The sequence below is a fragment of the Salmo salar genome, chromosome 13 (assembly GCF_965601325.2).
Source record: "Salmo salar chromosome 13, fSalSal1, whole genome shotgun sequence".
Classification (NCBI taxonomy): Eukaryota; Metazoa; Chordata; class Actinopteri; order Salmoniformes; family Salmonidae; genus Salmo; species Salmo salar.
Genome location: NC_138303.1, coordinates 93475553 through 93490776, shown reverse-complemented (window position 1 = coordinate 93490776; position 15224 = coordinate 93475553). Strand labels below are relative to the sequence as shown.

The 15224-nt window shown below is 41.7% G+C and overlaps 1 protein-coding gene across 2 annotated transcripts; it reads right to left on the bottom strand.

Annotated features, from left to right (window-relative positions):
* Positions 1–601: 601 nt before the first annotated feature.
* Positions 602–15173, bottom strand: LOC106568204 (sushi domain-containing protein 2). Of its 2 annotated transcripts, none has more exons than XR_006758390.2 (16): positions 14866–15173; positions 13959–14157; positions 13679–13830; positions 13364–13531; positions 9166–9340; positions 7569–7770; positions 5326–5411; positions 4981–5249; positions 4664–4807; positions 4380–4538; positions 3743–3991; positions 3367–3550; positions 3116–3210; positions 2780–3000; positions 1304–1400; positions 602–1155 (listed from the first exon to the last, which is right to left on the bottom strand). XR_006758390.2 is itself a non-coding variant. In XM_014138339.3 (16 exons), exons 1-16 carry the CDS (start codon positions 14927–14929, stop codon positions 1095–1097), a joined length of 2481 nt encoding a protein of 826 aa, XP_013993814.3. In that variant the 5' UTR covers positions 14930–15173; the 3' UTR covers positions 602–1094. The 2 variants fall into 2 exon arrangements, 1 of the variants encoding a protein (XP_013993814.3); XM_014138339.3 differs by having other exon boundaries at positions 2824–3000.
* Positions 15174–15224: the final 51 nt, after the last annotated feature.

The window sequence follows — 15224 nt, the reverse complement described above, 5'->3', positions numbered from 1 at the left end:
ATTTTTGTCAAGTTTATGCAGTTGATATGTAGGCGCAAGATCAGCTTGAACACGAGCACAATGCAAGACTTTGCTCTCACATCATGTGTACAGGTGTGCTTCACTCTACTACAACCTGGTAGCTACTGGACCAAAACAACAAAGAAGTTTAGCCTTGCGCTTCAACGCTCCTGGTTGTTGCAGAAACTGTTCGCTTTGTGCATCGACGTCATCTCACTGAGTCTACCTTTAAACCTAACCTAAGATCTGACCCATCACCAAATGCATTACTCCGCCACAGTGGTAAGAAGTGACATACTCAACTTATACAACTATACAGTAAATGGCTCCTGGCCTCCCACGCATAGGCTACTTTCTGTCCCTAACACTAAAACTAAAATTGAAATGAAATACTATTAATATATAAATATTTCTATAAAACTTAAACAAAATAAAAACCTGAATTAACTGAAACTAAACTGAATTTCAAATGAAAATCTGACAACTAATAGAAATAAAAATGAATATTAAACACAAAACTATAATAACCTTGGCTCAAACAAAGCCCAAAACATCTGTCATAAATAATTCAAACGATGAACCTCACACCTGACTCAATCGGTACCGTGAGTGTACAGTGATAGAGTTTATTAGTATGGTAGTGGAAGAGATATCATGAATTTCATTGCTGATATTATTACATGCCATACATTCATATTTTGCATTACAGAGTTAGAAGTGTGGATTTATGCATGTCATTAAGTACAGTACTGTTTTAAATCAACAGGTATTGTGATTTGCCATATAACTAGATACATTATGGTGCAATTAACTCTGTTTTCACTATCAGCAGTAGAATAAATGTATATGTTTGCAACTCTAACCTTGACACATATCTGAGTCCTTTATGCAAAAGTGGGTTACATACAAACATTTATGGAGTGTGTCTATTGAAGAATATAGCCTAGTACTGAAGGTTACTGAAAGGCTTTCTGTGAGACAGTCGAGGCTTTCTGTGACGCAGTCATTCTCTGTGCTGGTATTCTTAAACCAACTATTCTATGTACTGTAGAAGTGGCTGTAAAGAGAGATGTCTGGATCCTGCAGAATGTCTACTATAAAACCACACTGATCTGATCTTGTCCATCATCTGACACAGCAGACGCTGCAGTTTCTCTGAACAGAAAAATAAGAAAACAGACATGTTTAACTGCTGTAGCATTGAGCTCACAACCTTGAATGTACATGTATAGTGTAAAAGGTGTATTTTCCAGAGGAAGTGTGTAAACAAAAATGTAAGGCACTGAAGATCACTATACCCTACCTTTTATGTTGCCTGCTGTTGATTACGAGTGTTACTATCATTAGGATTAATGCTAGTGCTCCAATAACTGAACCAACCACAATTCCCCTGAGATTATCTGCAAAACAAAGAGCATATACTGTAATTTAAGTGTGACTTTAGCGGGAAAGATAAATCATTTTGTTGAGATAGAGTTGTGAGGGCTTTGAAATGCTTCTCTTTTCCATAAAGGAGGAGCCATTATCAGCTTGTCAAAAAGGAGAATGCAAACCTTTGATTTTCAGATACTCAATTTCATCCCTATGATATTCATGATGGGGGGCCTCACGCACTGTAAATAATAGTATAGTGGCTACAGCATCCTTCAGTAACATAACAGTACTATAGCTGGCCTATGCTATGAATATTTAAATAATTTTGTGAAATATATTGTATGTAATGATTCAAATTCACAGTCTGGTCTCATTGCCATAGCAATATGCCCCCATATCTGTCCCTGCCAACTCATGTCAACAGTATTATTGGAGGGATTGTAAAAGGGGTTTAAACAAAGCACATGAATCAGTGGTGAATTTATGATTTTTTGTATCATTTTGGGAAATCTAAAGAAGACAGGACACGCCGTACATAAAAAAGCAACTGATTTCAAACATTAAGCATGGTAAAGTTGATGTGATCTCACTGGCAAAACGCCCATGATATTGATCCTAAGCCAATATTGATTTCATTTTGCAGTAACGTTTTAGTGATAATTTGTTACCAGAATTATAGAGTATTTTGCTGTTGATTTTAGTGATCATTTGTACCAGAATTATAGAGCATTTTGCTGTTGATTTCAGCGATGATAAATACATTTTTACATTTACATTTTTGTCATTTAGCAGACACTCTTATTCATAGCGACTTCCAGTAGTGAGTGCATACTGTGGCATACAGCAGGTCAGCCACTAGGGGGAGACTCGTCAAGGCCTGGTGACAGACGGAGTGTACATCACGAGGCGATGGCTCTATCTGCTGGACGTGCCAGGTCTCGACGTGCTCTCTGGCCAGGACTAATTGGGGCTGATTGGGGATTGGTGAGTAATCAAGGGCTGATTGCTCACCAGCTGTACAAGTCCCATAAAGCTGCCAGAAGGGCAGCACACAGGGGAGAGACTGGAGAAGGAAAGGACTCCTGTATAGTTGGGGGATGGTACCAGAGGTAACAGGATAGAGTTTAGTGTTTGATCCCCACAGGATACAGCAAGACCCAGAGCCCAGAAGATGGTATCCCGGAGAGGGTCTCTTGGGGGAGACTTATTATTTTCTTTGGATTATTATTTTAATAAACACCTTTGAAACTGAGCTAATCATACTCTGTCCATGTCTGATCTGTGTAAATGTTTTGACCAAACCCCCTGGTCTGCCACAATACGTTTTCATACTTTTTCGTACTGGTATTTCCTACATACCAAGAGCATATATCATGTTGCTGTTGATTTCAGCGATGATTCATACCAGTAGCATAGAATTTTGCTGTTGATTTCAGCGATGATCCATACCAGCCACGCAGGTCGTGGTTTCACCAGACCATTGACCAGTCCCCAGGCATGTGTGCTCCTCTGACCCCCAGAGGAGATAGCCAGAGTCACAGGACAGCTTCACCACAGCTCCCTGTAAATATCTGGTCCCGTCCTTCTTTCCATTTGTGGGTGGAGAAAGCCAGCCACAGGACACCACTGAAGAGAATGAGATAAGATGGGCTTAATTTTCCACTATATTAATTCTATGACTAACGGTGCAAATGTGCTTATGTTCATTGTTTGTTATTTTGTTATACAGTAGGTTACCTACCTGGCTCTAGATCCTCCACTACAGACCTGTGGCTCTGAAAAGATACCCTGGTGGCATTGCCCATCTCCAGACTACGAGCCATCAGCGTATCATATCTACAATGCAATTATGATGAGTTATTTCAAAGCAATAAAACAGAAGAGAACATTATCTCTTTAGCTATAAAAAAGTATAGAGTCTCAGTGTACTGTGTGTGATAACAGAGGATGGCAGATGTCTGGCTAGATTCCTCTGATCCATGCTTGTCGTACCTACAGTACAGAGAGCCCTCTCCAGAGCACAGCTCAGAGGCCTGGCTGTCAAGAGGATCATTAGGATCCTCAGGGATGGAAAACACTGGACGGAAACTGGCGTCGTGTTTTGGAGCATGGAGATATGAGTTCAACAAGTGTTCCGAATCGTACGTGAAGAGCGTGGACTCGTTCAATATAGCCCCTGGAAAAATTAAAGTAAAAGCATATTTTTACTGAGTAAAAAATGTATTGACTGCATTTGTTGTGCACATGACAACTGTGTGCAATTGCATTATGAGTACACTGAACCTTAATTAGTGATTAACAATATCTCTGTAATCTGTCTGGAGAACATGTATGATATTAATTAGATGCAGACTTTGTATTTACTCACAGCTTTCCCCGAAATTAAACAGCCCCTCTGCATTGCCTTGATCAGACTCAGTCTGACCATCACTGGTAACCAGGTCATCTTTGGGATCACCGTTCATCTTTCCTAACAGTCCACCGGTAATATCCTTAAACACCTCCGGTAGAAGCACTGTGGTTGTCATGGTTCCCCCTCGCAGTCTCAGTTCCACTCCAGCTCCAGAGGGGAACATGACAGTCACATTTGTAGGGTTGGGCGAAAATACAAACACACCTGGAAAATAAGTATGATAGATCCCTATCTTAGAATTGCACATTTTTCTTATCTTATCTGGTTGACATTTTAGAAAATAGAATCTCCATTCTAGATTCTACATCCACATTTACAGCTCAGTGCAGACTTGGTGAATACTGCTGTCAAACATTTGAACTTGAAATTAAAGTTGAATCATTCTCTTTACGCAGGGAAGCTAGGACTTTAAAGCAGTTGTAAATATATGTTAGTAATTTCACAAGGGCACAGAGAGCCCTTATATCTCTTCATCAGTGAGCCAGCTCAGCCTTATCTCTGCTGCATTATCTCTCCACTGCATTGATTATTTTATGAAAACAATAGCTCTTCCATGAATCCAAAAGTTAATTAAAAAAGTCCAAGGTCTCACCCTTCAGATCCATCCAGCTCTGCTCAGAGAAGGAGAGGGAGGTTTGGTTCTGCAGCACCTGTAGGTGGTCCTGAGGGTTGCCGAGTCGCACCTCAATGATGTCAGAGGTCCCCTCTCTCATGGCAACCGCTGACAGCTTTGTTGCTTTCACCATGCTGCCTGTGAAATTAATGTTTATGAATAATAATAAATATAATAATAATTTCCCAAAATTTGAGGTCAACTGAGATTCTCTGAATTTCTTGTCTCTTTCATTCTAACTATAGGTTTTCTTAAAAACTCACCATTTGTCAGTATTACCGGCTCTGTTCTGCCCTGTATTGTCAGTTCCTTGCTTTCTGAGACCATAATGGTGTATTCCCCCTTTCCATTGAAGGAGTAACTGACGCCATCAAATGTTATGAAGTGGGGGTCTCCAAACACCACACCTAGTGATAAAAAATCCAATACCATTATTATAAATTATTCTAAGATGACATTGAAACGATAATAAATAACAGAAAAAAATATCTACATTTTAGACACTGTATAATATTATGTTCAGACAGCTGAAATGTCATGAATCAGACAGTCATAATATGGACCAGAGCCATTTTCTCACCTGCTTTTGGTGCTTGGTAGGTCCTGCAGTCACTGGAGGGTCTGTGTTTGAAGTAGTAGTGACAGTTGTCAGACCACAGGCAGCAGTAGTAGAAGCTGAGGACGTCGTAGACCCAGTGGGAGAACCCAGGGACTCTGGGGGGCTTTACAAACGGGGGTGAGCCCCAGTCATGGGCTCTGTCTGGGGTACTCCCGCCAATGGAGTCATCTGTCAAAACCTGGGCTCCCGTGTGGTCATAGCAACACTGCTGTCCTGCTGCAAACTTGGGGCTGTCAAACACAGGATACAAATAGGCCTTAAGGACTCTTAATGACTGACAAATCTTTAGATTGTTATGGGACTTACCTGGCTTGTATGGCCCGCACACAGTGCACACTTCCTGGGTGGTAGGTACACACACTCCCCTTCTCTATATCACAGCCATAATCTGTCTGTGGGTGAAAGGGAAAGCATTAATTAAAATGCACAAAGCAAACTGTATCATACTCTTTTATTTTACTGGTATCTATCATACATGTAAAGCAATACTGTATGTATGCTGTGCCTGCACTGTTGGGAGCACAAACATATGAGCCATTACTGATCAAGGTACAGGTGTAGGATCTTAATTTGTGCCAGTTTGCTACAGCAGGAAAATAATCCTGCAGCAACAGGAAATGTGAATTATTTGGATTGTAATTAATGGACATTTTTATAGAGGTTGATACATTCTTTGTATGGGAAAATCAAGTCTGATCACACTCTCCGCAGCCGATGTGGGTAAGACCTTTAAACAGGTCAACATTCACAAGGCCGCAGGGCCAGACGGATTACCAGGACGTGTACTCCGAGCATGCGCTGCCCAACTGGCAAGTGTCTTCACTGACATTTTCAACCTCTCCCTGTCTGAGTCTGTAAGACAAACATGCTTCAAGCAGACCATCATAGTCCCTGTGCCCAAGAACACCAAGGTAAAATGCATAAATGACTACCGACCCATAGCACTCACATCTGTAGCCATAAAATGCTTTGAAAGGCTGGTCATGGCTCACATCAACATCATTATCCCAGAAACCATAGACCCACTCCAATTTGCATACCGCACCAACAGACCCACAGATGATGCAATCTCTAGTGCACTCCACACTGCACTTTCACATCTGGACAAAAGGAACACCTAAGTGAGAATGCTACTCATTGACTACGCTGATCCCCAACACGGGTGCGTGCTCAGTCCCCTCCTGTACTTCCTGTTCACTCATGACTGCACGACCAGGGACGACTCATCAAATCAAATTGTATTAGTCATTTGCGCCGAATACTTACAGTGAAATGCTTACTTACGAGCCCCTAACCAACATTGCAGTTTCAAAAAATAGGGATAAGAATAAGAAATAAAAGTAACAAGTAATTAAAGAGCAGCAGTAAAAAATAACAATATATACAGGGGGGTGCCGGTACAGAGTCAACGTGCGGGGGCACCGGTTAGTTGAGGTAGTATGTACATGTAGGTAGAGTTAATATTAAAGTGACTATGCATAGATGACAACAGAGAGTTGGCAGTGGTGTGGAGAGGGGGGGCAATGCAAATAGTCTGGGTAGCCATTTGACTAGATGATCAGGAGTTTTATGGCTTGGAGGTAGAAGCTGTTTAGAAGCCTCTTGGACCTAGACTTGGCGCTCCGGTACCGCTTGCCGTGCGGTAGCAGAGAGAACAGTCTATGATTAGGGTGGCTGGAGTCTTTGACAATTGTTAGGGCCTTCCTCTGACACCGCCTGGTATAGAGGTCCTGGATGGCAGGAAGCTTGGCCCCAGTGATGTACTTGGCCGTTCACATTACCCTATGTAGTGCCTTGCGGTCAGAGGCCGAGCAGTTGCCATACCAGGCAGTGATGCAACCAGTCAGGATGCTCTCGATGGTGGAGCTGTAGAACCTTTTGAGGATCTGAGGACCCATGCCAAATCTTTTCAGTCTCCTGAGGAGGAATAGGTTTTGTCGTGCCTTCTTCACGACTGTCATGGTGTGCTTGGACCATGTTAGTTTGTTGGTGATGTGGACACCAAGGATCTTGAAGCTCTCAACCTGCTCCATTGCAGCCCCGTTGATGAGAATGGGGGCGTGCTCGGTCCTCTTTTACCTGTAGTTGACTAGTAGACTATTTGCATTGCCCCCCCCCCCCACCCTCTTCTATGCTGCTGCTACTCTCTCTTATTATCTATGCATAGTCACTTTAATAACTCTACCTACATGTACATATTACCTCAATTACCTCGACACTGGTGCCCCCACACATTGACTCTGTACTGGTACCCCCTGCATATAATCCCGTTATTGTTATTTACTGCTGCTCTTTAATTATTTGTTATTTTTTTCTCTTACTTTTTGGGGGGGTTGTAGGTTCTTAAAACTGCACTGTTGGTTAAGGGCTAGTAAGTCAGTATTTCACTGTACGGTCTACATCTGTTCGGCGCATGTGACAAATACAATTTGATTTGATTTGAAACTTCAGAAGCCTTTTTAAACCTCAAATACGTGGACAGTTCTCCTGCAACATGGTGATCAAATTAAGATCCTACATCTATACAATAGTTTACTGCTTTGACTTACATGAAACCTCCCAGTGTCTGCTCTAGCCTGAGCCAGTGTGCATGGACAGTCAATCATTTCAGAGAGGAAGTCTGGCAGTGTCTCCTCCAGCTGGTCCCAGGCTTTACACTTATCCAGTGCCCAGACGGCTGAGTCCTGCCTGAACTTGTCCTCCAGATGCCAGGCTAGAGCATGGTCATCAGTCCACACTGCCTGGACATTCCTATAGGACATTCATATCACGGAGACAGTTTACCTGTATGACTATGTATGCATACACTGATGGAGCATACTCAACTTATTTGCTCAACTTTATGTTGAACAATAACTTCATTTTCTTCATTTTCAGCCAACATGTATGTGGTTTATGACTAGGTAGCTAGCGTCGTTACAAAAACATGTATGTGGTTGATGACTAGGTAGCTAACGCAGTTACAACAACATGTATGTGGTTTATGACTAGGTAGCTAGCGCCGTTACAAAAACATGTATGTGTTTTATGACTAGGTAGCTAACGCAGTTACAACAACATGTATGTGTTTTATGACTAGGTAGCTAAAGCAGTTACAACAACATGTAGGTGGTTTATGACTAGGTAGCTAACACAGTTATAACAACATGTATGTGGTTTATGACTAGGTAGATAGCTCAGTTGCAACAACATGTATGTGGTTTATGACTAGGTAGCTAACGCAGTTATAACAACGTGTATGTGGTTTATGACTAGGTAGCTAGGGCAGTTACAACAACATGCATGTGGTTTATGACTAGGTAGCTAGGGCCGTTACAACAACATGTATGTGGTTTATGACTAGGTAGCTAGGGCCGTTACAACAACATGTATGTGGTTCATGACTAGCTAGCTAGCGCAGTTACAACAACATGTATGTGGTTTATGACTAGGTGGTTTATGACTAAGTTGCTAGGGCAGTTACAACAATATGTCTTCCAAGTATAGTTGGTTCCAGTGGTGTAAAGTACTTACATAAAAATACTTAAGCAGTTTTTGGGGGTATCTGTACGTTACTTTACTATTTATATTTTTGACTACTTTTACTTCACTACATTTCTAAAGAAAATGAAATACTTTTTACTCCATACATTTTCTCTGACACCCAAAAGTACTTGTTACATTTTGAATGGCTAGCAAGACAGGAAAATTGTCAAATTGATGCACTTATCAAGAGAAAATTCCTGGTCATCCCTATTGCCTCTGTTCTGGTGGACTCACTAAACATGATGTCTGAGTGTTGAAGTGTGTCCCTGGCTATCCATAAATACAAAAACTAGAAAATGTGGCCGTCTGGTTTGCTTAATATTGGCAATTTTAAATGATTCATACTTTTACTTTTACTTTCAATACTTAAGTATATTTCAGAAATTCCATTTACTTTTGATACTTAAGTATATTAAAAAGCAAATACTTTTAGACTTTTACTCAAGTAGTATTTTACTGGGTGACTTTCACTTTTACTTGAGTCATTTTCTATTAAGGTATCTTTCCTTTTAGTAGGACAATTGGGTACTTTTTCCACCACTGGTAGGTTGTGCTGCAAAAAAATGCTGTATGGTATTTTTGTTATCAGTTTAAATGTGTGTGTCGAGTCTTTTGCCGTACCATGTTCCATCTGGGTGAGTACTGGGGCTGATGCGTAGACAGCCGACCTCCCAGTCTGAGAAAGGCTTCCCTGCTGTCTTGGGCACAAATCTAAAGGCACCACTGTTAGGCTGGTCCCTCCCAAGAGAATACAGGTACTCCCATTTACCCTGCCAGGACTCTGAGTAGGGATCCCCTATGACATGAAAAATCAGTGAGTATCCTTGGAATGCCAAAAATCCTGAAATTTCCATCCTAACTGTAACATTTTCCGACAAGATAGAAGTGCCAAAGGGGGAGGAGTTGCAATCTACTGCAGAGATAGCCTGCAGAGTTCTGTCATACTATCCAGGTCTGTGCCCAAACAATTCGAGCTTCTGCTTTTAAAAATCCACCTTTCCAGAAACAAGTCTCTCAGCGTTGCAGCTTGTTATAGACACCATATGTGAATTGATCATCCCCCCCATCTATCTTCAGAGTTCATATTGTTAGGTGACCTAAACTGGGACATGCTTAACACCCCGGCCATCCTACAATCTAAGCTAGATGCCATCAATCTCACACAAATCATCAAGGAACCTACCAGGTACAGACCTAAATCCGTAACCATGGGCTATATCATCCTGACCAACCTGCCCTCTAAATAAACCTCTGCTGTCTTCAACCAGGATCTCAGCGAACACTGCCTCATTGCCTGTGTGCGTACTGGGTTCGCGGTGAAACGACCACCCCTCATCACTGTCAAACACTCCCTAAAACACTTCAGCGAGCAGGCCTTTCTAATTGACCTGGGCCGGTATCCTGGAAGGATATTGACCTCATCCCGTCAGTAGAGGATGCCTGGTTGCTCTTCAAAAGTGCTTTCCTCTCCATCTTAAATAAGCATGCCCCTTTAAAAAAATGTAGAACTAAGAACAGATATAGCCCTTGGTTCACCCCAGACTTGACTGCCCTTGACCAGCACAAACTCATCCTGTGGTGTACTGCATTTGCATCGAATAGCCCCCGTGATATTCAACTTTTCAGGGAAGTCAGGTACCAATATACTCAGTCAGTTAGGAAAGCTAAGGCTAGCTTTTTCAAACAGAAATTTGCTTCCTGCAGCACTAATTCCCAAAATTTTGGGACACTGTAATGTCCATGGAGAATAAGAGCACCTCCTCCCAGCTGCCGACTGCACTGAGGATAGGAAACATTGTCACCACCGATAAATCTACAATAATCGATCATTTCAATAAGCATTTTTCCACGGCTGGCCATTCTTTTCACCTGGCTACCCCTACCCTGGCCAACATCTCAGCACCCCGTGCAGCAACTTGCCCCCCCCCCCCCCCCCTGCTTCTCCTTCACCCAAATCCAGACAGCTGGATCCCTACAAATCAGCTGGGCTAGACAATCTGGACCCTCTCTTTCTAAAATTATCCGCAGAAATTGTTGCAACCCATTATACTAGTCTATTCATCCTCTCTTTTGTATTGTCTGAGATCCCCAAAGATTGGAAAGCTGCCGCGGTCATTCCCTCTTCAAAGGGGGAGACACTCTAGACCCAAACTGTTATAGACCTATATCCATCCTGCCCTGCCTTTCTAAAATCTTCGAAAGCCAAGTTAATAAACAGATCACCGACCATTTCAAATCCCACCGTACCTTCTCCACTATGCAATCTGGTTTCTGAGCTGGTCATAGGTGCACCTCAGCCATGCTCAAGGTCATAAACGATATCATAACTGCCATCAATAAAAGACAGTACTGTGCAGCCGTCTTCGACCTGGCCAAGGCTTTCGACTCTGTCAATCACCGCATTCTTATCGGCAGACTCAATAGCCTTGGCTTCTCAAATGACTGCCTCGCCTGGTTCACCAACTACTTCTCAAACAGAATTCAGCGTGTCAAATCGGAGGGCCTGTTGTCCGGACCTCTGGCAGTCTCTATGGGGGTGCCACAGGGTTCAATTCTTGGGCCGACTCTTTTCTCTGTAAATATCAATGATGTCGCTCTTGCTGCTGGTGATTCTCTGATCCACCTCTATGCAGACGACACCATTCTGTATACATCTGGTCCTTCTTTGGACACTGTGCTAACAAACCTCCAAACGAGCTTCAATGCCATCCAACACTCTTTCCGTGGACTTCAACTGCTTTTAAATGCTAGTAAAACTAAGTGCATGCTCTTCAACCGATTGCTGCCCGCACCCTCCCACCTGACTAGCATCACTACTTTGGACGCTTCTGACCTAGAATATGTGGACAACTACAAATACCTAGGTGTCTGGTTAGACTGTAATCTTAGGGATAGGGTCTAGTTTCCTGAATTTCCGCCTGACTGACGTGCCCAAAAATAAACTGCCTGTTACTCAGGCCCGGAAGCCAGGATATGCATATAATTGGTAGCATTGGATAGAAAACACTTCGAAGTTTCTAAAACTGTTAAAATAATGTCTGAGACCTTAACGTAATATGGCAGGTGAAAATCCGAAGAACATCCAACCGGAAATGTTTGTTTTTTGAGCTCCCAGGCTCTTATAATGGAAACCTATTGTTTCGATGTAAATCCATCTCCCAGATTGCAATTCCTATGGCTTCCACTAGATGTCAACAGTCGCTATTCAAGGTTTCAGGCTTGTTTTTTGAAAAACAAGCAAGAATTTGGAGTTTTGCTTACTCACTTTCCTTTCCTATTGAACATACTACTTTCCCTATGAAATATTATAGTTTATTTACATTTTCGAGTACCTGAGGATTAAATAGAAATGTTGTTTGACTTGTTTGGACGAAGTTTAGCGGTAGCTTTTTGGACGCCTTTGTCTGCATGTTGAACGAGTGGATTACTGAAATCGTTGGCGCCAACTAAACAGACTTTTTGGGATATAAAGAAGGATTTTATCTAACAAAACAACCATTCTTGCTGTAGCTGGAACACTTGGGATTGCAAACAGAGGAAGATCTTCAAAAGTAAGTGATTTATTTAATCGCTATTTGTGATTTTTATGAAGCCTGTGCTGGTTGAAAAATATGTTGATGAGGGGCGCCGTCCTCAGACAATCGCATGGTATGCTTTTGCCCTAAAGCATATTTGAAATCGGGCAACACAGTTAGATTAACAAGAATTTAAGCTTTTAAATGATTTAAGATACTTGTATGTTCATGAATGTTTAATATTACGATTATTTATTTGAATTGTGCGCCCTCGAATTTCACCGGATGTTGTCGGCTGGTGTCCCGCTAGCGGCATGCCTATCCCATCTCCAATCCAAAATTAAATCTAGAATCGGCTTCCTATTTTGAAACAAAGCCTCCTTCACTCATGCCGCCAAACATACCCTCGTAAAACTGACTATCCTACCGATCCTTAACTTCGGCGATGTCATTTACAAAATAGTCCCCAACACTCTACTCAGCAAACCGGATATAGTCTGTTACAGTGCCATCCGTTTTATCACCAAAGCCCCATATACTACCCACCACTGCGACCTGTGCGCTCTCGTTGGCTGGCCCACGTTACATATCCGTTGCCAAACCCACTGGCTCCAGGTCATCTACGTCTTTGCTAGGTAAAGCCCCGTCTTATCTCAGCTCATTGGTTACCATAGCAACACCCACCCGTAGCACACGCTCCAGCACTGGTCATCCCCAAAGCCAACACTTCCTTTGGCCGCCTTTCCTTCCAGTTCTCTGCTGCCAATGACTGGAACGAATTGCAAAACCTCTGAAGCTGGAGTCTTATATCTCCCTCTCTAACTTTAAGCATCAGCTGTCTGAGCAGCTTACCGATCACTGTACCTGTACACAGCCAATCTGTAAATAGCACACCCGACTACCTCATCCCCATATTATTACTTATCCTCTTGGTCTTTTGCACCCCAGAATCTCTACTTGCACATCATCATCTGCACATCTATTACTCCAGTATTAATGCTAAATTGTAATTATTTTCACCTCTAGGGCCTATTTATTGCCTACCTCCCTACTCTTCTACATTTGCAGACTGTACATATATTTTTCTTTTCTGTTGTGTTATTGACTGTGCGTTTGTTTATGTGTAACTCTGTTGTGTTGTTTTTGTCACACTGCTTTGCTTTATCTTGGCCAGGTCGCAGTTGTAAATGAGAACTTGTTCTCAACTGGTCTACCTGGTTAAATAAAGGTGAAATAAAGAAAATGCACTGACAGCAGTTGACTGCAAATGGTAAGATTGTTGGAAGGACTTAGCTGTTACTCACCTTTCTCCATGTATCCCCAGAGCTCTATGTTGACCTTTTCTGCTCTGACCTGTGAGGTGTTCCATGTCATGTCCAGCGGGCCTCCAACCTTTGGGGTGCCATAGTACTGCCACTGGGTTGCATTGATTATAGTAGCTTTGAAACTAGGATGTAACTTTCCAGGATGGACTGTAGATTAAAAAACACAAATGGAGTATGAATGCATTTTATTGTAAGTTGGTAAGAAATTTGATTGACACATTTTAAATAAGTGTATCTGGTCGGATTTTGTCATAAATAGCTGCCATATATCAGTGCTGCACAGGCTTTCCCTACCTGATAACCAAGCTCCATGTCTGCTGAAGGTTGTACCATTGTCTGTAGAGATCTGAAGAGGAACAAACCCTGTTTCGTACAGTAGAGGTGATATGCAGTGGCCTCTGCTGTCTGTGTCCACATAGCCCACCGTTTTGATTTCATCATTGAACCTTCAATTATAAAGACAGTTTTCAGTAGATTTAATATGCATATCTACCAGCCATACATTCACAGAACTTAGAATGTAAAACTCAGCATGTGATAGGTAAGTGAACTGAAATAAGTATTTTGCATCTACCTGCAGATTATTTGGGAGCTCTCATTAAAAGTTGCTTTGAGGACAACAAAGTCAGTTCCACCAAATATTGATCCGGAATATGGAGTGACATCGACACAGTACTCCCCATAGTCCGCACAGCAGTTTTTGAGGGATATACAAGTGGCATGGCAAGAACAGGATTCTAATTTGCCACCACATTTTCCTTCACATGACTGTCCTGTAAGAAAAATATGAAATTACATGTGAAATGAGAGTGGAGAAAAATAAAGTGTGTTGTTACAGTATAACACAACCAGTGGTGTAAAGTACTTAAGTAAAAATACTTAAAAGTACTACTTAAGTCATTCTTTGGGGTACCTGTACTTTCCTATTTATATTTTTAACAACTTGTACTTTTACTTCACTAGATTCCTTAAGAAAATATTGTACTTTTTACTTCATACATTTTCCTTGACACCCAAAAGTACTCGTTACATTTTGAATGCTTATTAACAGGACAGGAAAATGGTCCAATTCATGCACAGAATATCCTTGGCCATCCCTACTGCCACTGATCTGGTGGACTCACTAGACACACAGGCTTCGTTTGTAAATTATGTCTGAATGTTTGAGTGTGCCCCTGGCTATCCGTAAACATCTTGTTTGCTTAATATAAGGAAAGTGTACTTTTACTTTTGATACTTAAGTATATTTTAAACCAAATACTCAGACTTTTACTCAAGTAGAATTTTACTGGGTGACTTTTACTTTTACTTTTTTATTAAGGTATCTTTACTTTTACTCAAGTATGACAATTGGGTCCTTTTTTCACCACTGAACACAACTTCCAACCAAGAACCTTGAGCTGCAACATATTTTGTCCTTTTCAAGTCGCATGTGGAACCACCATTAATAGATTTAGTATAATAAAGTTCCCACTACCTACCAGATATCCTGCTACTGGAAACCAAACAGATGAAAATCACAGCTAAGTAAGAGTCTCTTCCCATCCTGATGTTTGACTGTTTGTTTACCAACAGCCTGTCCTTGATACTGTACTATACAATGTACAGAGAGGCTTCCAGCTAGCTGCAATTACTAGATTTTTACCAATATGAGTTACGGGTCGTGCTCAACAGTCCAGTGTCACATAACCTTTCGGTAACTAACATTTACAGGCATCTTTGTTGAGAAATGGTAGCAAAGGTCATTATGATAACACAGTTCTGCATGCTTGTCCTCAGTTGACTAATTCACTCAACAGTGTTTGTGTATTTTGGACCCTATTTTCACAGTTGAGTAATA

Excerpts from the sequence above, each read along its gene's own strand:
- LOC106568204 (XM_014138339.3), bottom strand. The coding sequence starts at position 14,929 with ATGGGAAGAGACTCTTACTTAGCTGTGATTTTCATCTGTTTGGTTTCC. Across the intron at positions 13,831-13,958 it reads AGCTCCCAAATAATCTGCAG|GTTCAATGATGAAATCAAAA; the intron begins GTAGATGCAAAA and ends TTATAATTGAAG. Across the intron at positions 3,001-3,115 it reads AGTGGAGGATCTAGAGCCAG|TGGTGTCCTGTGGCTGGCTT; the intron begins GTAGGTAACCTA and ends CATTCTCTTCAG.